The sequence below is a fragment of the Cimex lectularius genome, unplaced genomic scaffold (assembly GCF_000648675.2).
Source record: "Cimex lectularius strain Harlan isolate CLEC.00 unplaced genomic scaffold, Clec_2.1 scaffold4, whole genome shotgun sequence".
Taxonomy (NCBI): domain Eukaryota; kingdom Metazoa; phylum Arthropoda; class Insecta; order Hemiptera; family Cimicidae; genus Cimex; species Cimex lectularius.
The window spans coordinates 2,283,902-2,307,786 of NW_019392723.1; the positions used below are offsets into that span (position 1 = coordinate 2,283,902).

At 36.6% G+C, this 23,885-nt stretch overlaps 1 protein-coding gene across 2 annotated transcripts in view; it reads right to left on the reverse strand.

The window, feature by feature from the left end:
- Positions 1 to 802: 802 nt before the first annotated feature.
- LOC106671122 (retinal homeobox protein Rx1-like) overlaps positions 803 to 23,885 on the reverse strand; it is a 113,530-nt gene continuing 90,447 nt past the window's right edge. For both annotated transcript variants that reach the window (XM_014401959.2, XM_024226707.1), the window contains one exon: positions 803 to 1,195. In XM_014401959.2, the coding sequence (XP_014257445.1) occupies positions 833 to 1,195 (363 nt within the window). In that variant the 3' untranslated portion in view covers positions 803 to 832. The remainder of the gene's footprint in view (positions 1,196 to 23,885) is intronic.

Here is a 23,885-nt window from a genome sequence, read left to right on the forward strand (position 1 = left end):
ACGTTTACGGTCCTGTACTAACGACAATTGTATGTCTTTTTAATCGGATTAGTGGTTCCTATTTATACGCAGGATCGAAAAAGATAAAAATTATATCAAAATGAAGGCCTATTTTCAAGACATAATTACGTAATTTAAAAAAGGCTGAATTAAGTTGCAGTTTGTGACAATTCGGCTGTTTTAATTAGATTTAAAATTTTTCGAAGCTTCACGCAGTGTTGAATTGTAATTTTCATGATATGCATCTTATTATTTATTCAATTTTGAGTCATCCGAATTTATAATAAATTCGAAGAATTCTTTTAAAATGAAGATGTGTTACTTAAGTGGCAAATCATCAGAAATGATTAATGGCATTTTTCGTTCTTTTCAACAATAATAAATTTTTCAAAAAAGAATAAAAATGATATCAAAATAAAGGCCTATTTTCAAGAAATAATTACGTAATTTAAAAAAGGATGAATTTAGTTGAAGTTTGTGACAATTCTGCTGTTATAATTGAATTTTTAATTTTTCGAAGCTTCACACAGTGTTGAATTGTAATTTTCATGATATGCATCTTATTCAATTTTGAGTCATCCGAGTTTATAATAAATTTGCAGGATTCTTGTAAGATGAGGTGTTACTTAAGTGGCAAATCATCAAAAATGATTAATGGTGTTTTTCGTTCTTTTCAACAATAATAACACTTTACAAAAAATAATAAAAATAGATTGAAACATAGAAACATCTGAATGTCCGTTTGTAAAAATTAAATAAATAAAACAAACAAAATAAAATGAAAAAAATAAGCATTATTAAAAGAAAAGAAAAACGAAGCTAAAAACGAGTTTTAAGTAATTTGAAGTCCTTTTGTCATCGATTCGACGTGTTCTTTCGCTTTGAGTCTCAATGCGGCGATTGAGGTCGTCCTGAGGTCGGGAGAGGAATGCGGCGAGCTGGGAGGCGTCGAGGGCGGCTCCGGAGTCGGCACCGGTGGCGTCAGGTAGCTCGGGTAGCCGGTGTGCGGGTGTGCCAGGAATCCCGGGAGGGCGGTCAAGATCGGAGGTGCTAACCAAGGATCTACCGGGAGGGAGAGAGACGGCCCTCCGACCCTCCCTCCTACACCAGGCTGGTGGAACTCATTCAGCCCCATCCGCGCCGCCTCCATCTTCTCCTGTCGTCTCCATTTCGCCCTTCTGTTCTGGAACCAGACCTGCAAAACAGAAACAAGGACAATTTAAATGAATGTGGTCAATTGACTATTGATTCCGTTCATTCAACTAGTTTTAATCTGTCGGGTACAACAGTTTAAACAAATCTATACCGCACTCTATGAAATTGTGAAACACAATAGAAATGATGGTCTTGCAATACATGTCGAGAGACGTGGTTGTAGAACTCCTTCAACTTGATAAGGTATAAGCTCGAAATCCGATTGTTGAAAACGACTTACTGTGAGTAGGAACTATCTTTTATAAAGATTGTACACACAAGGTATTCTAAAAAAACCACAAGGCATTCAACGTTAATAAACGACTTTTCAAACAAAAAAGAGTGAGATTTTTCTCTCTTTGTCTGCGGGATGGTGAACCGTTTAGTTTCGTCGTTTCTGACCATTTGTTCATGATTTTTTCTCGTTCGAGTAAACGTCCTCGTAATCGTCTATTTATGTGACCTGTTGGTAATTTCGTGTACAATTTATTATGCTTGTATATTTCTAAGTTTTCGAATATGGTTTCATTAAGGCTGGACTCCCACGTGACCGCACCGTGCCCGCGCCGCGTCACGGCCGTCTGTCTTCCGTCACACGGAGAGTGATTAGGACAATGGAAGTTGGAAGCATTTAATGTAACATTACTGCAATTGGAAAAAAAATAAATATAAAATAATTAGGCTTTTAAAAAACCATATGAAAACTAGTTGCACATAAAATTAAAAATTCCTATAAAATTGAATATAAAAACCAATTCTTCTTTTAATCAGAGTTTTGTTTTTAATATCAAATAATTAAGCTTTTAAAAACTATAATTTTTTTTTACAAAAAGTCAGAACTTTACAGGATTTTTACTTTATAGGCATATATTTCATACTATTTCCTAAATTTTTTAATGCTTTAAGAATGGGTATATTTGAAATTATAAAAAATTAATTAGAAGTTTAAAATGGTCAATTTGAAATTAATAAAAGATTATTAGAGGTTAAATTTCTTAAATAGGGTTAAAAACTTAGGAGATGGTATGAAATAGAAGTATTCCCGTATATTTGTGATTTGATTTAAAATATAAAATAATTGGGTTCTTAGGAGACCACCTGGAAATTATGTTATATGAAAAGAATTGTAGTAATATATTTTTTTCCGTCAAATTAACTTTTTTTACTTCATATTTACCTTTTTTACATCAAATCAACGTTGTCTTAACTTCAAATCAACAATTTTAATTTCAAATTAATACTTTTAATTTTAAATCAACCATTTTAATAATAAACCCTTTCATTAAAGTATTAAAAACTTTGATGTTATGAGATAGTTCCTTTGTATTTGTAAATTCTTTTTAAACTATAAAATAATTGGACTGTTAGAAGAGCATATGAAAATTAATTATAATTAAAATAGAAAGTTATACACATTAAATCTAAATTCAAATGATTTTTCTTTTAATTTGTGAAATTTTTAAACATATGTATAAAATATTTTTTTTACGCGGGTTTGCAACAACGGAGGTCATATAAACCAAACCGTCAGGGTGCCGGTGGTTTTGAAAAAAAAGCCCATTTGTAAGCATGTCGGGTTCGAATGCCGGGCCGCTGGATTCGAACCCTTGGACATTTACCTTACAGTGATGAGCACCGTGTCAACCATTGCGGCCACCGACGCCCCCTAAAATAATTATTTTATAAAACAATTATGTTAGCTCGTGATTAGTTTTTTGTTTGTAGACTAGTTGAGTATCATAAAATTGTGAAATTTTATGTTAAGCAGGGAGGTGATGGACCTCAAGTTCGGTCGGTTCCGATCAATTTGGCCTGTCAGTGGCGTTTCGGCTTCCCACCATCTTCACCGGTGTATCTGTTGAAGATATTACGCCTGTGTATATGAGGCGATTAACGGAAGGCAGGCAGGCCAGAATGGTTGGATGATATACAAATCGCACCATACGGAACGGAGATTATTGAAATTTGAATAATTGATATTGTAAAGTTTTAAGAAGAAAGAAAATGTTGAAATTGAACTTCTGATCCTCTTTTGAAACCATCTGCTGTCGGCCATCTACCCTTCTTCTGTTAGCCCTGTTAGACATTTTACGAGTGATTTATTTAATCTTTTCCCTTAATACAATGAAGTGTTTTAAAGTCTTGGTATTTCGTGTAGAAACGACGTTGAAAAAAAATTAGTAGTAATTTTATTAAATAACAAATTTACTGTTAAAAGATTAGTGCAAGAACTGTAGAAGGTTTTTATAAAACAGGCGCTGAGGCGTGAAAACCCTTTTGTATAAAAAGGAAGCAAATTTCCAACTATGAGATTAAAGGGATGGGTGTAGGAATGAGGGTGAAGTGTGTTAGAGATAGGAGTGGATGAGAGGTGGAGTAGGAGTCGGTGGAAAGGGTGAAGGAGGGTTTCTAACTCAATTGAGGGCCTCAATTTAGGAGGAGAATTAGCGCTCGGCCTTGCATTAAATTAACAAACATTATTAAAGACGCACAGTTTAAACTCTTAGGTTAAACCCCCTGAAGTGAACTCATTAAAGGAGCTGTTCCGTTCGACGATCACTCCTCTTCTCCTAATAGCTAACATGACCATCGCCCCTCGTCTTCCCGGACAATTCTTTACTTTAATTTGCAGAATGACCTCCAGAAGGCTGTGTGAAGTTTTTAATTGAGAAAGTTCCGATGTGAGCGACTCGGATTTAGCCGGGATAATTAAATCCCTTTTCAATTTTCCACTTACAACTGGTAGAAAATACTTCAATTCTAAAAGGCCTTCCCTTGTTTGTGGAGGAAAGTGGATGGATTTGCACACCGCGTCTTTTCAACGGTTAGGGGGAATCGTATCGACCTAATGCCCGACAGCATTTCTTCACCGGCACCCATTCAAGATCTAAGTATCCAGTTATCTAGACGGAAGTCTCCTAGTGACCATTCGTCCAGAAGCCAAGCGATTTTCTTGGACCAAGCAAAAACACCAAGTGCAATCATACTTAACACAAACTCCCCTTTTTATCATTATTATTGTACACTTATAACATCAATATTGATGTCGATTGCAATAAATTGAAGGTCAAAAGCAGGCCTGGAAAGTCACCCGACCCAAATTTTGGGAACCTGAGTCGATCTTGTCCGTCCAGCCGCCGAGGTTAGGTTTCAGAAAGTATCAACAGCTAAGTCATTTCAGCCCCCCAACCTAATCATTTCCTACACTCTCACTGTCTCTTAAATATTTATTGTCTCACATTGTCGTAATTGAGGGTTGATTGTCAGTATTCTGCCATCGACCCTCTCACACTACATTTACGCTAATAAATACGTTCACTCTCAAAACACGCTAGAGACACAAAACTATCATTACTATAAACAATAAAGCGGGGAATACACTTTCTCGATGCGACGCTGTGCGACACTACCCGACCGATGCTACCCGAGGCAAATCTAAAGTCCAATTTTCCATAAGATTGTATTACCCCAGTGCACATCTGCCCGATGCTATGCAACGCAACCCCACGCTACGCTCTGCGATCCCCAGCGTCCAGATTTTCGTTGCGTAGCATCGAGTACAGTCGAAGACAAAAGTACCGGGCAATCATATTTTTATTCAAACTGCATGTATTATTATCGTTATATTAATTACAACATAATTATTTTAATATAAACCAAATTAACCGAGATCAAAAATTCATTAGTTTTTATTTAAAAAAAAAAATCAATTTTAATGGTTTGGTAGAAAATTGATCAACACCGGAATACCATTTATGATATAATGAATTTAACTAACAATTTATTACACGGTTTTGCTCATATAATATAACTAACCATTTATTTCATGGGTTTGCTAATAAAATTACACCATTTTCGTCCAGTACCGTCAGAACAGGATACTCATGTTTTTTGTAATTTATTTCAAACTATGTATATGTAATTTTGTCGTTATATTAATTACAACATTTTTATTTTTGTATAAACCTAATTAAACGAGATCAAAAATTCGTGAATTTTTATTAAAATTACTTAATTATGATGGTTAGGCAGAAAATTTATCAAAACACCGGAATCACTTTATTTAAAACAATTAAATTTAACTAACAATGTATTACATGGTTTTGTTCAAAATAATGCATTAAGAACAAACAAAAAGAACAAAGATGCGTTGCGATTGTGATACTGATTATTGTGATACACTGACACACAATATTGTGACAGTCGTACGTGGCGTGCGCTTGACGTCGCATAGATGTGCACACCCTACCAAAACGTGGCAAGGCGTCGGGTAGCATCAGGTAGCGTCGCATAGCGTTGCATCGGGTAAGTGTGTTCCCCGCTTAAAACAACTCTTCTCCCTCCAAGAATCCGAACCGAAATACTCGCTGTGGTCCTCAGCACAATTTTCACAGAGGGTGGCATTCCTACGCGCTCTCTGAATTGCACTTTTCAATTAAGTGGGACAGATAGGTGTGTCCCAGCTAACTGAAGGGAGCAACTTCTTGGCTCCATACAGAGAGCGTGTAGGAATGCCACTCGATATGAGAAATGTACTTAAGCACGGCAGCAAGTATCTGGGACCATGTTCTGTTTCTTGAAGGAAACAAGGTTGTTTCATTATATATAGTGCTGATTTTGTTGTGTACCCTAGTGAATTGAGGATGAATGTATTTATTAGCGTGAATATGTAATGAAAGAGAGGTAATGGCGGAACATTGTGTACCCAATCAATTCTCAATTAGGTTAGTTGTATATTTGTGTAAAGGATGATGGAGTGAATGGCGTGTAAATAGGGAAAAATGTATTTAAGAGTGAGTGAGAATGTGAATGGGTTTGGATTTAGGAAGTGATTGGGTAGGGTGCTGAATTGAATTTAACATCACCCGGAGCCCAACCTAAAAATACATTATTTATTCAATAAATATACCAAAAAAGAAGTGTTTTTAACTTTACCCGGGGGTTGTGATTTTTAAAATATGATATTTCATTTTAAAAAAGGTAAACAATTATTAAAACTTTTATTATGCGTTTGATAAGAATTTTCAAGTTAATACCTCATCAAATTGGTTGTGCTTTTAGATGGGATTGTTCGGTAATTTTTCAATGCTGTCACATCACTTTCGTTTCATTTCTATGTAATTTTATTTGAAATTAAATACTCGGTGGTGAGTCATTAGCGTGACTCTTGATTGATGTAACGGGTTCAACGAAAGGGTCGAACTTTAGTGAACAAAGGTTAAATCCGTTTTTATACATCGCTAAGTTAATTTACTTAACGACTTGGTCGGAGAAATCGTAACATTTAACGAAATTTAACACGAACGTATTTAAATTTACATTAAATTCAATAACTACTTGAATCAAGTATTAAAATACACATTGAGGGAAAAATAAAATTAATTCCTGTCTTAAAGGAGGCCTTAACATCCAACTATCTGCTGGGTGTAGTGAACGATTGGTCAACCCACTTTATAATATATTTTTTGTACTGATTTTAATTAAATTCAATTTAAAAAAACTCGGACACCCTACATATTGAGGACGATGCATTGGATTTTTTTAAATTAACAAACTTCATTGGTCAACGCCAGCCCTCTTTTTCTTAGCTTTCCTTTTCTTGTCTTTCTGGCGTTTTAATTCTACTAATTTCTTTTCTTGTTTCTCCAGCCAAGTTATGATATATGATATACCGGTAACTTCTCTTTTCTTTATCGTACTGCTGCAAGCATCTCTGTACCTCAAGATCTCGTCCATTGTGGATAAAAAACACAAATACATAGAAACACAGAAAAAACATAAACACATGATAGTCTGGTTAGTATTCACACTATTCCAGAGTACTTGATAATCCTCGGGGTAATTAGTGATAAGCCAATCCGTTCACACTAATAAATTAAATTCTTACACTTTGTTCACCTTAGAATATTTGATATCCCTCGGGATAATTGGGGATAGCCCCTCTTTTCACGCTAATAAATGAAATTCAACATTCATCCACACTACTTCAAAGTGCCAATATTCTTCAGGGTAATTGGAGATATGTCCCTCCATACACGCTAATAAATTATTATTATTATTCGGAGATCGTGAGATGCAGTCTGGTATGACGTAGGTTTTAGAAAAACATTTTCTTTATCGTGCCAACGTTTCGATCTTTATTGAGATAATTTTCGGTGCTCAAAGTGTTTGTTTTCTGCGTAATTGTACCGTGTGTCGTGTTGAGAGTGCCCGACATACAAGAATGGTACAATTACGCAGAAAACAAACACTTTGAGCACTGAAGATGATCTCAATAAAGATCGAAACGTTGGCACGATAAAGAAAATGTCTTTCTAAATTCTACGTCATACTAGACCGCATCTCACGATCTCCGAATAATCATAGACTGCCGGTCACTAATCACCACACATTAATAAATTTTATTCTCACATTCATTCACACTACCCCAGAGTATTCCACCTCACGGTCATTGTGGATAAATTCGCGCTAATAAATTATATACACATAAAACAAATCATTCGCACTACCCCAAAGTGCCAATATTCTTCAGGCTAACTGGAGANTATACATATACCTTCTTCAATTGAAAGGGGGATGGACTTTATTTTATCATTTTGTGGTTATATATTTTAAAAAATCTCAAATTAAAAGAAGAATCCTTTGTTTTATATTTAATTTAATACTACATTAATATTAATTTAAATTAATTTTCATGTCGTATTTTAAATAAGAAAGCATTATATCTTTTTAAATTCTCAAATCGTATGAGATATAGACAAAACGTGTTGTATCAGCGAATGATTTTTGTAGTTGGGGATAAAAGGCGAGGTTAGATATTTATCACGAATTCGTCCTTAGACCCACCAAAGGACAGACCACTTACACCTTCAGCACTGACAAATCGACAACAGACCAACCGTTGGACAAGTCTGTCGTGGATCTTCAATGAAAACGAATTTCAAAGCGTTCAATCCGCGGGATGGCCCGAGCCGGTTAAAGCTCCCTTTATATGTAATTGGAAAAGCCATGTGATGTTCAGGTATGCACCTGACGGATAGTTAAGAGATGAGGGTAGGAGATCTAAATTGGTATCCTTTGATACGTAATTCCCCTGGTGTCCATCAAAACTGCCCAGTGGAAATTCAGTTTTCGATTATAAGCCATCGGAAACAAACGGCCAGTTTAGTTAAGTTTCCGATAGTTAGTACGCAACCTTGTGTCTTTCGGCATTAATATTAGTTTAAACAATTGTAATTGAAACAAATCATAGTGAGTAAAAACGAATTTAATTACATTTTAAGTGATTTGTGTGATGATTGAAGAATATTTTTTTAGTTTTAGGACCGGCAAACTACATTGGTCATCGCCAGCCTTCTTTTCTTCAGCTTTGCATTTCTTTTCTTCTCTTTCTCGCGTTTTAAACCTACAACTTTTTTTTACTGATTCTCAAGCCATGTTATGATGTTTTATGATATAACGGTAACCAACTCTCTCTTTTCTTTATCCGATTGCTAGCCATTCTGTACCTCAGGGCCTCGTCAATTGTGGATAAAATAACACAAATGAAAATACAAATACACAGAAACACAAAAACGTGATAGTCTGGCTTAGCAGTCATACAACCCCAGAATACTCGATACTCCTCGGGGTGATTGGAATATGCCTCTCTCTATTCATGCTAATAAATTACCAATTACCAACCAACCAACCAACCCTTAGACATACCATTTACCACGATCGAGAAAAGCGTCACAGACTGTACCGATCCTTGAGGGATTTCGTTTCCCTGCTGTCTCTTTTCAGATATCGTGCTTCCCAGTCTAGCTCTGAAATATCTATCAGTCAGAAAGCTCCGCAGCAGTTCCGGGGACCTTCCCACGCAGGCGAACTCGTGATTTTTCCCGAGAACAACACACCTACACGTTTTGTCGTATGTCTTCACGAGGTCGAAGAACACGGCCACTCTAGGAATGTGGTCTGATCTTCGTCCTCAAGAAGGACCACCTGGTCGAAGGAAGCATGCCCCATCCGAAACTCCTCGCCTTTCTAGGAGACATACCAAATTTTGTTTGCTATAGACTCGAGGACCTTCCCCATGCAGCTGGTGAACAAGATCGGCCTGTAATTCGAGGGTTAACCTTCTTTCTTGATCGGTACTACGATGGCCACTTTCCATTGGTCTGGGTATCTTCCATTGTGTCAAATCTCGTTGTACACCTCCAATTGGTGAAGTTTTGCCACCTTCGCTAGGTGGCGAAGCATTGCATTTGGGACTCCGTCGATTTATCTTTTAGAACATTTAGATTCTTTTTCTAGCTCGGCCATCGTGAGAGGCTTTTTATACACCTCGTCAGTGTCCGTAGTGAAGTCCAATGTAATCTGTTCCATCCGGCACTTCTCACAGTGGAACCTTAGCACACACATAGGACTCACTGCTCCTGACTTCTGCATAATGTTCTGCGAGCGAAGCAGCTACTCCATTTGGTTCCGTGATTGTTCTATCAAAACTTCAGGATAGGTGTCGTCGGTGATTTTCTCTTTCTAGCGACATGGTGAACCGTATTGCATATTTTTGCCGGGGGTAAATCATTGTTTAGTCCCGACACCTATTGTTCTATGGACTTTTCCTTCAATGGATGATTTCTTTCCTAGCGATTGGATTGGCAATCGTGGGATGCTTCTTAAACGTATAGAATGCCATTTTTTCTCCTTGTTAGCTAATTTGCAATCTCGGTCCACCATGGCAAGCTGTTTCTCCTCACAGGATGGCCTCCGGTCTTCGGGAACGAGTGTTCAGTGGCAGTTTTAATTTCTTCACTGAGGATGCGGATATCGCGTTCCACATCACAACTCATCTTTGGCAGTTTCAAGGCATTCACGAAATTTTTCCAGTCGGCTTTTTTCACGTTGTGCCTAATAGCGGGTACAATGCGTCTTACGCATGGGACGTTCGATAGAGATTGGCATATGATCTCTACGGTAGTCGTAGTTTAATGTATTCCATGAGACGCAAGCACCAATAGACGGAGAGGCAATCTCAGGTCGATCGCTCTGAACCTTCCTGCGAATGGACTCATGTACATGTACCTCCCATTGTTCCGATCTCCCGCCCCGTGAGTCCGTCCTGTCCGGTAATTGGTTTGCCAAAAATGTGGATTGAGCTGGTTTAGAAACTAATCGCCTCAATAAATTGTTTCAAAGTCCAGATTGCCACATCAGCAGCGACACATACAAGATTGGCTCCCCCACCCTAGTGACCTCGTGGTAAACGATAAGGAAAAGGAGTACGAGTCAGGTATATGCGATACAGCACGCAGGTCAAATCTCCCACAGAAACACGATAGTTTTAAAAGAAGCCAGTAAGCTCAGAAAACATTATTATTTCTGTTCATTTGGTGCTTGGGAAGATTAGCGAAAGAATGGTCATGGTATGGGATTTTCGTGTGTATATTGTTAACAATTTAATTATTATTAATAAACTCTCCTATTAGAATTTTTTGGGTTCTCTTTTGGTGTCCTTTCCCTTATTCTTTTTTTTGAGGAAGAGCGCTTCTCACTCCGCACTCTGCCTACTCATATAACTACCATATATCTATTGAGAAGGACAAAACCTTATTTTCATTAGAACCATTTGGTTTAAGGTACAGCGTGCGCTAGTAAGTGCTCCTCACAACATGAAAACGTTATATTCGATAATATTTTTATCTCTGGTATGGTATGGTAAAAAGGATACTAGGAAGCGGGGTATGCGCTCCCCAGGCACTGCAGCCCTCTGGCTTATTGTACCGTCCTAGTTCCTTAGTTCAGTGCAATAGGCTCAATCCTTCTCCTTAGAATTATCAGGTCATTGACTGTCGCTGCTGCAATTTGATTCCCTAAGTTTTTTCCATAGGTTAGGTTAAATCTCCAGTGAGCTGTTGCTTCGCATTCAAAGATGATATGGGTGGCTGTTTCTTCCTCTTTATTACATAATCTGCACATGGGATCATCGTTGTATATACCCATGTTGTGTAGATGTTTTCTCAGATGCCAGTGACCGGTTAATAGCCCTACCACTCCTCTGAGTTTGGCCCTCTCCAATTGCAGCAATGCTTTTGCCAGTCTTGGTAAGGATTGTTTCACCATAAGTTTACTATGTCTAGCACTGCTAGAGTTTATCCACTGCTCCTTTTGTTTTGTTTGAGTCCATTCTGCGATGGAGGATTTTATATTCGTTTTTGTTATCCGAAGTATAGGTTCAGGGCCTATATATGGTCTTGCAGATCCTCCTCTGGCCAGACTGTCTGCTTTGTCGTTACCCAAAATTATCAGAGATAGATATCACCAGGTTGTTGTGTTTCCCCAGTTTTTGGAGATTTTGGATACATTCACTGACTAATTTTGATGTGATTCTTTTACATGCTAATGCTTTAATGACTGCTCGGCTATCAGATCTTATGGGGATTTTTTTGCCAGTGTAACCTCTGTTAAGATTTTCCAGTCTTTATCTCTGACTATTAATACTTCTTTGAATATTTTAATACCAAATTCTCCCCATGGCTAGATGTGGCGACACAAAGAAAAAAAAATACTATATAGGAAGGCCTACATTGGCATAATGTCGGTTGTTCTATATTTAGTTTGTAAAATTTTTTGTATACACTTGCTTCTATTGGTATTGTTACAATACTGGCCGTGTTAACTTAGTTAAACTGTTTAATTTAGTTAGGGTTTGACTGTTGTTTGTCAGAGTTGACAATCGAGTGATATTTCAGTTAACCTGGCTTTGTTTATGCTGTAGATTCCAACTAACAGAAATATATTATGGAACAATCAATATGTGCTTGAAAGGGAGGTCAGCGTACATAAAAGGGATTTTAAAACAAACAGCGGTGTTAACAATAAAACAAAAATTTTAACGAGTGACTTTAATGGTTTTTAATGCACCATGAGACAACGTTTATAGTTAATTAAGTAATGCAAAAGAAGTTGTCAATCTCGAAACGAGGTCTTTTTCCATTACCGGGCCCCTCCATGTAAAAATGAGTTTCATATGAAAAAACTCTATCTCTTGCAATTTAATAACCTGATAAAAGGAGTGACAGAGAGCCGGAGGTAATCTTATTTTCGCAATTTCTCAGGGCTAAATCGTATTTGATTTGAGACCAAAAAAATTAATGGGACAGGGACGTTGATTTTTCCCTCCGCTCTAGGCCTTCGATATTGAAGGTACCTCATTAAAAGTGACGTCGGCTATTACCCAGACAAAATGACTTAGGCGACCCCCAGCACAACCGAATTACCCCTTGAATCACCTCTTTTTAATACGCTCAATTAAACGGAATTTCCAATTACGCCCTTCTAGGAATAACAACAAACCGTGCCTTGATGGCGAATCGGCTGCCGTTAAACATTTCATCTCCATGGCTAAACTAATAATAAAAAACTGTAATAACTGATGGAAGGCAAAGATGGAACCCAAATCCTATTAAACGGCCGGTTATATTCTTGTTTCTACAGTTTTCTAATAAGGGTTTTATTGAACCGTTTTAAATCTAAAAATCCAGGGGTATGAATTTTCTTCCTGTTAACCCGACCTTGTTATGTTATTAAAATTGGGCGTTTATTCGCCCAAGCAGGGGTCCTTGATAGACAAGGACAAGAAAAAATGTAGTTAAATACAGTTCAGATTGAACCGAAACGTTTACCTAAGTGTTCAACTAAGTTAGGCTACAGGTTATAAGACATGAGAAGCTGGTGACACCTTAATCCAACTTGGGGGATGTCCAGGTATGGTCTGAAAAGTTGGACTGTAGGGTGTGGAATTTTGTATAACAGGCTCTCACAAGTGGACGAATGAAATTTGGCGGTCAGTGTGGAGGGTTTTAATTGGAGTCGTACGTGGTTTGCTTGAGCTCTGAACTTCCACTCTGCAGCCTACATATCGTACTGTCAGCAGCAGCTAGCAGTACGTTACTCAATACAAAGTCAACAGGTTTTGAAAGTTTTTAGTTAAATACAGTTCATATTGAACCAACGTTTACTGCAACCAGATGGATTTTTCCAAGGTTCCCTCAACGATGCTATTTCTCCCCGGACGGTGGAGTGACATCGACAAAAATATGACATTTGGCACTGTGCGCAGATGACATCCTCATGGAGAATAAGTGCAATTGCAAAACGACTTAACGAAATAAAAAATAAGTCGCTTCTGTTACAGGTGGAAGCTAAAGATTTATATTCCAAAATGTTAAGTAATCCTATTTACAAAGAGGCGCCCCCAAATAAAAGAACCAATTACCATAAATGGAATCTCTATCCAATGGTCCGAAAACGTCTTATATCTAGGATTAATTATGGACAAAAAACTAAATTTTGTCCCTCATATGGTAAAAAGGATTAACAAAGCAAAACTAGCTATTATACGTCTCTCCCGCTACTCTCAAGAGAATCTGGACTATCCCCCTGTAACAAGAGACTCATTTACAATGCAATTTTAAAGCCAATGATATTGTATGCCTGCCCAGTATGGAGTTTTACCTGCAAAACTAATGTAATGAAACTACAAATAACTCAAAACAAGTTTCTAAGGCTAGTGACCTCCTCCGCCAGATGGACAGGCAAGAGCACCTTCATGATAAAGCCGAAAGTTCTTGGATTTAGGAGGCAATAAAACAAAACTCATTAAAATTTTTTCGTAAGCTCGGCGTAAGGAAAAATTCCATTTGCAGTTCGATTGGCAATCATGGACATACCGTGGAAAAAAATTTTTTTTTAATCTATTTATTTACATATATACATTATTAATTTAATTATTTATATATTTATTTAACTATTTATTCATATTTTTTATAGAATAACTTATCTATATACATTTTTGCTTAAATTGCCGTACTCGTTATTTAACCTGTCTTTTTTTTTCTTTTAGGGTTCGCAACAGCCGAGGTCATATAAACCCTCAGAAAGCCAGTGTTTATGTCGGGTTCGAATGCAGGACCGCTGGATTCGAACACGGGACCTTCACCTAACAGTGATGAGCGCCGAGTCAACGCCTAAACCCTTGCGACCACCGCCGCCCCCCTAACCTGTCTTTAAAACCAGCCATGTTGTTTGACATATAAATTCAATTCACTCAATAATTCTTAATTATTAACTAAGTATGCAACACAAGGGTCAGCGGTTTTTACGAACTTTTCCGCTAATATGTAAACGGTAAATGAAATTAGTGTATGTTACAGGATAAACATGGTGAAATTTATAAAGCCCCGTCGCTTTCGCACTTGGGTAATTTCTCAGAACGCTCCTAACTATAAATTAAGACTAGAGTAAAGAATTTTTCATTTTCCAGATGGACAAATAGGTTAAATTACAAGTTACTAAGATACGAGCTTTTTACGACCTTGACCAACCCGTCCACTTATTGGTCTGTTGTGGAATCTCCATCATTGTCTGTACCTTGTGGTTATGCCGGCCTTTTACCTGATCGCAAAGCTTTATTACTCTGCATTTTGTATCCTACAGGCGTTGTTTTTGTCTCTTCTCGGTGTGGTTGGTTACTGTAGCAAAGGTTCCACTAGGTGCTACCACAGCTTCCATGCAACAGACAATGAGATCGCAGCACCCCTGTATTATAAGCAGGGACCCAACCTGATTAATGCAGACTCTTCACAGTTCACTAATCGAGCAAGCATCAAGGTCCCAGCAGCACTCATCGAAATTTCAACAGCACTGCCTGCTTCTTCCCCAATCCCGAGAAATATTGAGTACTCTGAAGCTGTATGAATGTAATTTATTAGCGTGAATGGATAGACTTCTTTCCCAGTTAGATATACCTCGGCATCGAGTGAAGGTTCTACTGTATATAAAAATCTCATATAAATACTGGCAGTTTTCATTAAAGAAATATTGGATTTTGTGATTGTTTTAATATTTTAAAATGCTTTGATTACTACAACGCAATTATTGACTATTGTTTTTATGACAGCTTCGGCCGTTGAGTATAACGGTACATTATATACAATAATAAAAAGACCAATTGTCTATTTTGATTGAAAATTTAATTAAAAAGTGCTTTTTCCCAAATCGCTGTGTAAACATGTAGTTGTCAAAATAGGAAAGGATTGAGTGCGATGTAGCGTTCGAGTCATAAAGCGATCCGTTAATTTATTAATTATACCCGTATAAACAAGTTTCTGTTTTGTTTTTCCACGCATACTGAAAATTAGCCGACTGTGTTGTCTCGCTCAATTGCGGTCGGTTGACTTCCGTTTAATGAAAGGGGTAAGCCGATTAATTCCAGTTTGTTGTTTTATCTTTAACAATTCCAATTAAAAGCGTAATAAATCAATTTGCATATTCGATGTGATTAGAAAAAACAAACCAATTCAAATGCAATTTTGAAGGAAAATCAATTCCGATCTTTCTCCATGGTCTAATTCCTTTTCGGCCGGAAATTATTATAAACATTATTTTAATACTAGTATAGTTTAATTCGTGTAACGAAGACGGACATGTTCATAAGGATTCACCTAGTGTGTAATTAAACCGCACATGGAGATGAAAACCGACAATAAAAATAAAAGAACCTGCTGATAAATTTGCCCTCGCATTACAGTACAAACTTATTTTTCCTTTTTTTAACTGCCTGTCCCTACATATGTAGAATATACATATGCTACAAACATAAAAGAAATAGAGTGGAATGTTGATCTCTTCAGCTACAAAGTCAATTCTTTCTTTCGTTACGTTCGAAATCATGAGTTTAGATACATATTTCAAAATAAATGTTCATATATGTTAACCTTGTAATACTAATCATTGTTTTGAATTAATTAATCTTTAATTAAGGTTTTGGTTGAGATAAAAAAAGTCAGTGTCACAAGCGGGATCCACGAAACCTAATAAAAGTAGTAAAGAACTAATCATTGTGTCAAAATTCTGATTAAAATGGTACATATCACCCTTTTATAACTTCAAATTAACGCTTTCTTAAAAGCATTAACAATTATATTTGCGATTTTTAAAATATAAAATAATTGGGCTCTTAGAAGACCATATGAAAATTAATTAAAATAAAAAATTATTTTATGTAAAAATAAACGATTCTTCTTTAACATATAAAAGAATTGGTATATAAAATATTTAGTTTCTTTATATACCATCACGTAGTCTTTGAAGAGCCTAATTATTTATATTTAAAAAATGAATCGCAAACATTCGGTAATGGTACTTTACATGCTTTTATTTGATATCATCTCCTAAATTTTCTTAATGCTTTAACAAAAGGAATAATTAAAAATTAAAATTTTGAAGTTAAAAAGTTTTAATTTGCCGGAAAACAATCTATGGTAATGTAAAGCTTGATGAAGGAATTGATTGTTTTCTTTTATTTTCTTTCAAATCGGCCTTCTCCCTGATTTTGAATAGAAAATTAGAAAATTAATTGTATCGAGGTTATATCAAAAGCTTTGTTGATGCACTTTCTTCTATTTAAAATGGATGATTGCGCTTATAAATTCTTATATGTCAACTCCTTTTCCTTCTTCAACTCCTTTTGATGCCTTTTAGAAATTAAGCGCATGTGTTTAAAGCTCATTAGTAGAGGCAAATTTTCTATTTTCTGATTGCAAACAGAAGAACAAACTTTGCAAGCACCATATCTAACAATATTTACCGAGCCAAGAAAATAGTAGTTAAACTTGAGTGAAGAACTTTGGAAACTCGTGAAAGTTTATCTTCTATCTTCTTTGTATTTTGCTGGCTTCAGGTTACAATATTAAAAATATGAATCCTGTAGGGGTTTTAATACTCTTTCCACTGACGTAATCAAATTTATTTTAAGTTTTAACTTTATAAAATATGAGAGGGACCTTATGTTATAATGTGAAAGGTTGAGGTTACATAAAATGTGAGATATCCCGAATTGAGAATCAGCCTTCGGGCAATAGTGTCTTATTAGTCAAATTTGACTTGTAGGATAAGCTATTGAAATGAAATCTGTTTAGGAGACACCATGTACATGTATCGCCCAACTTTAGGGGCTTCATTTTATTACTAGACTTTCCCCCATAGGGTTGTCACCCCTCCATGTGCTGACCCTAGGGTTTATACCTCAGAGGAATTAATCTACCGTGTTGTGTGGACTCTATGTGCCCAGAACCCTACTGCAGCCTAGCAGCCTGCCACAAAAGAGGATACATCTTAAAATGGATCCTTAATGAGTCTAAAAGCTGGTGGAACAATATCACAGGTACGAGGCACGCGAAGAGATTCAAAGAAGGACCATCCACAAAACTTACAAAAGAATTACTGGAAGACAACCGCAACCGAACCAGGATTCTGGTTGGACTCCTGATAGGGCACTGCCACTTAAGAAAGCACATGCACCGGATAGGAGTATAGTGCCAGGAAGAGGAGGAGACCGCAGAACAAATTTTATGTTTCTGTGAAGGTCTATGTAGGTGCAGGTTCTTGCAACTAGGACAAGAAGAACCACAAGCAAGATCCAACACTAAGGTGCCGCTGGCAAGGCTATTGAGGTTGATTAACAACCCGAAGCTGGCCAGTTAGTTATAAATAACAGAGGAGCTCAATAGATCTATTCAGGTCGAGGTGCAGTAGGCCTTGTAGCCGCCTCTTTTATCCCTATCCCTATCCCTACCCTTGCTGGGTCGCTAATATCACCCTTAAGCCATATGCCCAGGAGATCGTCGCTTCCCAAACAAAGGGGGTTTACAATGAGGGTTCTGGACAGCTAGGTCATTTCAGTTCCTAACTGCAAAACTATTAACTATTTGCAAACTATAATCTAATCTAAAACTAACTATAATACAGTCGCACAAAGAAATGCATTCACACCTATGTACATTGCACTCATTCTGATCACTTGATACGTGTTGGATTACTTGATATTCCTCCATAAACCTATTCACAATATCACTAATCTAATCTAAATTATGATCTAGACTCATACACTGCTGGAGGGGCGATGATGACGCTACATTTCACCATCATCCTTCACCACTCATACTAATAAATACAAACAAAATACGTAAAATAGGTCTATATACAAATAAAATAAAAAACCCACGTCCTCCAAAAAGCTGAACAGAGGACACAGAAATCCACTACTGTACCCCAAAACCATTCTTAAATTCGAAGGTATGCTTACACGCTTCCTCTAAAGAGCCAAGGCATGACAAGCACTTAAGCTAATTATGTGGGATACATTCTGTGGAATCTTTCACTGCATTAAGGGCATTTTATTATTAATTACTACTTCGTTTTATTTTATTTTTTTTATGTTGGACTCAAAATTGGATATAAAAGGTCTTTTTTTTTGTTAAAAAAAATCCTTTTATGCCAATTTTTATCTACATTAACAAACAAAAAATCATAAATAAATCATAAAATAAATTTTTAACGGAGTTTTGTATGGCCGGCGGTCGATTATCCATAAGTCCCTGATCGGCAAAGTTGACAGGGAACAAAAACCGAAATAACCAAGAACCGTTTATTTTGCAAAACCTAATTTAAAGTAATTAAAACAGTTAAATGCAAATAGGAAGGGAGCAAATGGCCGGCTTCTTATAAAGAAAAAAAACCACAGTGAATTAAATTCAGATTTAGTGCGGAAAGCCGGTTGAATTTGTACTCCGGCAATGTCGTGGGGCGATGTTGGAAGGGGGAAAGGTAGAAAAGGAGACTAAACGCTAATTTAATACTGAGTAAATGGATTTTTAAAATGTCAAAGACTGGATATTGTTTCAGTGGTGGCATCAAAGGGAAAACGCAAGGGGATTATCGGCTTTTTAAATGGCAAAACCAAATACAAACTTGATCTCAGCCATTCTCCTTTGATCTCGGTGATAAAGTACATTAATAAAGTTACAAAATATAAAATGATTCAATCGCTCTGCACATGGCAGGAAACCGAGGGAGGAAATCCATTATAAAAGTTTTAGTAACAAGAGACCTGCGCTCTACACTTTTTTTACTATCAATCTGTATTAAGTAATTCGAGTTGATACAAAATTATGTTTATAAAGAACATAAAAGAATCGATAACTATCCAATTAGACATGAATTTTTCTCCTAATACCTCTATGACTGGACTTTTGAAAACATTTTTTGTGATGAATCTTTATTAGAAAGTAATATGAATATTTGTAATAAATATTAAGTATGTTTCTTTGGAATACTTCAATTATTTACACCATGTATGAATGTGTTTTTGTACACTTATTACTTAACTTTATATCTTAAATACTTTTTTCTTTTTGTGATCAGGCCTTAATTATGAATAGTCGTAGTTTTTCTATAAATTATTTGCATTCGTCCAATTTCGTGGGACAATAATGACGTCAGGATGAATCAACATAGATTATTGGCTTTAAGGGCGAGTTCATTGGTGATTTTTGTTGTACATCAGTTTCCCTTGTACTATGATGACGTCAGGGTGAATAAGCCAAAGTTGTAGGATTTGGAGTCGATCTCCTCGCGGATTTTCAGTTATCAGTTTTTCTTGCACTGTGATGACATCAGGGTCAATAATGAGATATTATAGGCTTCTAAAGCGATTTCATTGTTGATTTTTGATGTTCATCAGTTTTACTTGGACTATGATGACGTTCAGGGTGGATATGGAGGCGATAGGCTTTTGGGTCTATTTCATCGGTGATTCTTGTTGTTCATCATTTTTCCTTGGAATATGATGACGTAAGAGTGAATAAAGGGAAGTTATAGGTTTCTAACTCGATCACAACAATGTTTTTCGTTGTTCGTCAGATTCCTTTGAACCACTAGGTGTACTTTGAGTCGATTTCATCGGTGATTTTTGTTGCTCACCATTTTTTCTTGGACTATGATGACGTCAGGGTGAATAAAGGAAGGTTATAGGCTTTTGAGGCTTTCGAGAAATATATCCCCTTCATCAGGGCTTTGACACTATTTCTAATGATTTAAACGATTAACAAATATAAACATATACTTAAAATATTTGAAATTATGGCTTCAACAATCATAATAAATTTATATTTGTTGCTTATTTTAATACTAGAAAGTATATGTTACACAAAAATTGACATAATTCTTTCGTTATAATAATACTTTTATTTTACGTTTTATATGAGATGATAAATAATGTAAATACCATTTTAGAAGCATTCATAGAGGGACGTTTTCTCCCTTCCCAGATTCAATTATGACTTGTTATTCTGCAAATTCTATTCGGGCCGCCCTCCTAATGGATGGTCGAGATGTGCCGCCTTGTTTATTGGTGTTAGGCTCTACCGGGTGATGCTGTGGACGGTCCTGCGCATCCGCCAAATCCAAGACAACCACCCAATTTCAACCCTCTCCATCCGCCTAGACAACCCCTATCGTTTCGGCGACGGCTTAATTGTTTTTGACATTTGACTCTGTCCCCAATGTTTTCCAGGCCGCACATGTTGCTGATGTAACATTTGTATAGTGGCTCATTTTTGCTTTTGGGCTTACAACGGGCTAATGTTTCTAAGTATTTATTTATTATTGGCTTTAACCGGGCATCAAAGATACACACTATACCAATGAATGACGAGTTTGTAAACAACTTGCTTAATGAAAATATGCAAAAGATAAAAGTTAAGACAAATATGGTAAAGGAAAGATGGCATCGCTAGATCATGGCGCCATCCGAGATGCCATTACTTTCAAGTGGACTTAGAATAGACCATACGCGTTTGCCACAGGGGTACTAGCTTTATGTGCCTTACTAGCCGTATTTGTCCGGAAAAGTCTTTCTGTTTGGTACGACCGTATTATTTTGCTGTAAGTAATGATGACGTTAGAGTAAATAAAGTTAAGCTATGGTCTTTGGTGACTTATGGTTTTCGTCGTTCAACAGGTCCCCATGGGCTATGATGAAATCATAGATGAATAAATGAAAGTTATTGAATTTTAAGTCGATTCATCGGTGATTTTCGTTATTCATCACTTTTCCTTGGACTATGATTAGGTGAAGGTGAATAAAGGGAGGTTCTATTGTTGTTCATCAGTTGATCCTGTAAGTAGGTGTCCGGAGAAGTCTAATTCTTTAAGTTTGATATGTATGCACCAGGCAATGTAATGTGGCCTGCTCTGCACAAAGATTCGGCATTTTATTTGACTTTAACCCGTTTAAATCAATTGTTTGCTGCCATAGCTGCTTAACAGTCGATTCTCCGGGATCAAGTCAAAGAACGTGAAATCTGACATTTGGTAGACACCCTTGCAGTTGGTTCTTCGGATTCGACTCAAGAGCTTGTAGTCTGGAGTTAGTAGTGGGACAGTTGGTTTTCCCGTTCAACTCCAAGGATCGTAGAATCTGACATTTGGGAGATAGTCAAGCAGTTGGTTATCCTGTTTTCTGAGCTGAACTCAATGAGCGTTCAATCTGCGTTTTAGAAGTCCTTTGCAGCATTCCGTTCTCCGGGTTCGATCGAAACACGTTTCCTCTTGGGCGGTCTATGTGACCCATAACCGTTCACTAGTATGTCTCAATCCATAAGGAATCCACTCGTGAATATGAGTTTAGTCGTGTTACTCGATTTGCTTTCTAACCAGTCAGTCCTAGAAAAACGTTTTGTACTCGGATCGGATTCTTTCATAGCGAAAGGTTCACCGTATGTCTGTACTATATAACTTTCTTAACCATCAATTCGTCTTAATTACTATCCACAATTCATCAAATTTCATCGTTTTATAGTTGGTTTTGGTCAGGAACCAAGGTCAACACCTGAAATTCAAATTTCTTCCGATCTGATCGTTTCATGCCTTGTAACCTGCCAAGCCTGAACATTCAATCTATCTGCTCTGGTGTTCCTCAAGGGAGAATCCTAGGTCAGTAACTTTTCATATATACGGTAGGCGTTCCTCAACACTTTTACACTTAAGCAATTCTTTCGGCATACCTCGATCCTGTCCTTCTAGTTTGATCCCTTCAAGCGTTCTTTTTGAACGGCTTTAGAACCATGGTTCTTTACGTCCCAATAGGACTGCCCCAAATCCAGGCTAAAATGCTCCAAAATGTTATGAATCAAGTTCAAAACATAACAGCACTAAATTGTCAAATTTACACGACCTCTTAGTACTGTATCATTCCAAATTTTTATGTTCTGTAAATGGATTTATTACCTTAGCATCACAGAATTTATGCTAATTTGTTCACAAAACTTTTTACTTAAAAAAAAACTGTAATTTTTGACTAAAAAAGGATCCCGAGCCACTTTACCACTCTGATCTCCGAATTCCTTATGTTAATGATCTAGCCGAATCAAGATACCTCAAATTCCACTCCAAATTATCTTCTCATTTCAACTTCCTCATTCATGATCTTTCCACCCTTACTCACTCGGCCAGAAGAGACCAGAGGCTGCCTATAATTTTGGTCTTGGATGGAACAAATTCTCGTTAAATAAACCGATTTGGTTTTTCCCGCATCTTATCTGCTTATTGGAGAAATTCTCCGTTGTTGATTTATAATTAAACAAATAGATAAAATATTATGAAAAGTTCTAGGATTCTTCCTGTTTATTTAAGATAGGTTCAACGATTCGTTGTCAATGAAAAATTTATCCATTGGTTGAAAATTAGTCTAGACTTTAATTGCTTTGAATGGGATTACAGAAGATTCGGAACCGATTCCGAGTGGCGAGGGTCAGCTGTTGGATGACACGCTGAAATCTATCCATTAGTCACAATACGGTGACTCGCAAGATTTCTACATTTATTTCTCCTCGCTTTCCCGCCCCATTGCTTCTCTATTCTATCCGTCAATTTTTTTTTTAAATTGTGTTTCATCTTGATATAATTAATTCAGAACGATGCAAGCCGTTGTTAAAATCTGACACAAGAAAACATGTCCATTGAGATGCTTTTAAGTTAATAAGCAGGAAGGATGACATTATCTCGATCTATCGAGTCAAGTCCTTTTAAAATGGAGTTGTTTTTATAAATTACCCTCTCCTAGCTTCTTGCTAGTCCTAATCTTTACTGAAGTGGAACAAACAAAATTACAGTGGCGGGAGGAAAACTTGGAATTATCTCACATCACGACTCGACTCACTTCGATCACATTCTAATTTCGTTTTGCTTTACTGGACAAAATATTAGAAAGCCGTTGGTCTTGAAAATAATATTTTTTTAAAGTCTAAAGAACTTTCTATTTATTACACAGTGTTTCAACTCGCTGCTTTCCCCCTGGTATTCTCAAAAACTACTGAAAATAGAAAGAAATTACGCATTAAAAAAAATTATTTTCGCCATTTTTCATTTAATGAACACGATGACTCCTCATACGAAAATAAAGGTTACTCTTTAAAATTAAAAAGGTATGATCATCTGGAGATCGTGAGATGCGGTCTGATGTGATGTAGGTTTTAGAAAAACGTTTTCTTTATCGTGCCAACGTTTCGATCTTTATTAAGATCATCTTCAGAGCTCAAAGTGTTTGCTTTCTGTGTAGATGTGTCATTAACTACGTCACACCGCATTTAACCATCTCCGAATAATCATTAACTAACGGCCACTAAACACCACACATAAAAAGGTAAATGTTCTAACGATGTTTTTTAAATTAATTTTTCTTTTTATGTAAGGTCTTAGTTGAAATGAAAAAGTTAGTGTCACGAGCGGGGCACTAACGTTTTCATCTCAACCAAGACCTTACATAAAAAGAATAATTAATTGAAATAAGTCATTTGGTCAGTTAG